Raw genomic sequence first — 2,500 nt, forward strand, 5'->3', positions numbered from 1 at the left:
CATTCCATGGCGAATATAATTTTAATAATCCCTATTTAGGCTGTATCACCCCCTTAGGGGACAGTCCGGTGGTCCTGCAGCGAACCCTCAATGTTATATTTGGACCACGAAGGCAGAGAAACTTCATACGGAGATGCCATGAGCTTATAATTTCTATCAGAATTCCTTTGTCACGAAACACTAGGGAGATAAGATACACATTCCAAGACGGCTTCCAGTTTGCGCGTGTAGTTTTGCTTAATTTGTAATTAATGGATTGAAAGGGGTTCGTCACTTCAACTCTAGTTTTCTCTACCCCACCTTAGAATATCTAGAACATAGTTATCTGTCTTATGAGCAAGCCGCTTTTGAGTCAAAGACGTCTGACTAAAACCATATCTGTATTAAGAACTTTTCTCCATGCTGTTAGTGATTTCTTGTTTATTTTACTGGATGCATCTACCTTACCTTTAACCCTTCCTTCTCAGATCACTCACGTTTATACACAAAATACAAAAGCCAAGGTGCTACTCTCGAATTAAACGTGTGTACACAGTCCAGCACAGTACCTAGAAACTACTTTCCATTCCTGGCTGAAGACTTGTTTCACCCAAGTTCGCTTCTCAAAGGATTACAAAGGCGGAGCATGCCGACAGGAGACCTTTTGATCCATATCTAGGTCGGATGCAAAAAAAAAAAAAAAAAAAAAAAAAAAAAAAAAAAAAAAAAATCATACTAATAATAAATTAAAACTGCCACTTTGTCACATATTTCCATATTTAGTTTGCTAACGATCCTGTTTGGAACAGTGGATAGCGTCCCCAACTTGGATGCAGATAATCCGGGTTCGACTCCCGGTATGTATTAGGTGCTTTCATGGCTTCCCAACGCCTCTGTGCAACAGCGAACATAAGAGGTGCGGTAGACCAGTGTCGCATTTCATTGGAAACACAATGGTCCAGCTGACTACTTTCAGACTCTATTCACAATCAGTCATTCAAAGAAGCCCAAAACTCCACACGCACCTCTCACCATAAATACAACCTTACCAACACGGCTAATCTATCATTGTGAGGCACAAAGGCTGCATTGTCCCTTTGGGGATAACCCGGCCCTGTATTGGAACACTAAAGCTGAACTAACTTTGCCAGAACCTCTCCTATGCTGTTACACATTCCCCCAACACACACACGCCATCTCTACCAGATCATTTCCATGCTGATACACATCCCCCCAACACACACACGCCATCTCTACCAGATCCTTCCCCATAGATTTACACACCCTCACCCAACACATACACCATCTCTGCCAAATCCTTTCCCAAGCTATCAAACCCACCATACTGCCAATAAACCCTTCCCCATGCTATCGAAACCAGTATCCAATACCTACACACGATCTTCACTCGAGTACAACAAGCCTTTCTTCCCTGACAGACGGAAGTGGCGCTGATGTACGACGCTGTGCAGCTCTTCGCCAAGGCCCTGCACGACCTACACCGATCGCGACACATCGACCTGACGCGCCTAGAGTGCGACGGCGACGCGACCTGGGTTCACGGAAATTCGCTCATCAACTACATGAAGTGGGTCAGTTCTGGGGATGGTTCAGTTATTAAGCTGGTCTTACACCGTCAAGAGTATTCGGAAACAACTCGTGGCTCATAACATTATGGACAGTGGTGGGGATGGTAATTAGGAGCTATTTAAGGGAAAGGGGATGACAACAATGAGTCAATATATATATATATATATATATATATATATATATATGCATATATAATTCTTATCCTGACCAGATAGAATATCCCTAAAACCTACTGAAGAAGGGTCTTGAACCCGAAATCGCAATATAGCAAACATGACCACCTACAGTGAAGTCATAAACCTCCTTTCAAAGGAACATAAATCCATAGTAAGACATATGGAAAATGCTTAAAAAAAAAATAATAAATGCACAATTAGCCATCACTTTAAATGAAGTGTGTGTGTGTGTGTGTATATATATATATATATATATATATATATATGTTTATAAATATATAAAATATATACATATATATATACATATATATATATGTATATACATATATATATATGTATATACATATATATATATACATATATATGTATATACATATATATATGTATATACATATATGTATATATATATATTTATATATATATATATATATATGACTTATCTATTGTGTTAATGCTATAGATCGTATAGGAACCACTTTACTTTCTTCATACTTCAGGTTATGTAGAATGGAATTGTTTGTTCCTATCTAACCTTGTAACCCCAGCAACAACCCTCAAAGATAGAAACACTGGTGAAGAAATGGACATGCGATTGAAATAGGATTATTCATGTCATTAACACAACTGATTTTCATAATGTCGTTTTCAAGCTAAATGATTCTAAGTAGACAATAATGCTGGGAGCGTTAACGCTAATGTTCATCATTTTAATGGCGTCTGTTACACAAAGGGCACGTCGGTGATCAGAATGCAGA

The 2,500-nt window shown here is 38.7% G+C and overlaps 1 protein-coding gene across 8 annotated transcripts in view; it reads left to right on the top strand.

The window, feature by feature from the left end:
- LOC143021185 (glutamate receptor ionotropic, kainate 2-like) overlaps positions 1 to 2,500 on the top strand; it is a 97,518-nt gene that overhangs the window by 19,490 nt on the left and 75,528 nt on the right. For all 8 annotated transcript variants that reach the window (XR_012965972.1, XM_076178497.1, XM_076178488.1 and 5 more), the window contains one exon: positions 1,419 to 1,571. Coding sequence is in view for 7 of the 8 variants with exons in the window: in XM_076178497.1 (XP_076034612.1) it covers positions 1,419 to 1,571 (153 nt within the window). In the remaining variant the exon portion in view is untranslated. The remainder of the gene's footprint in view (positions 1 to 1,418; positions 1,572 to 2,500) is intronic.

The sequence above is a fragment of the Oratosquilla oratoria genome, chromosome 3 (assembly GCF_046742065.1).
Source record: "Oratosquilla oratoria isolate Oo_2021 chromosome 3, ASM4674206v1, whole genome shotgun sequence".
NCBI lineage: Eukaryota > Metazoa > Arthropoda > Malacostraca > Stomatopoda > Squillidae > Oratosquilla > Oratosquilla oratoria.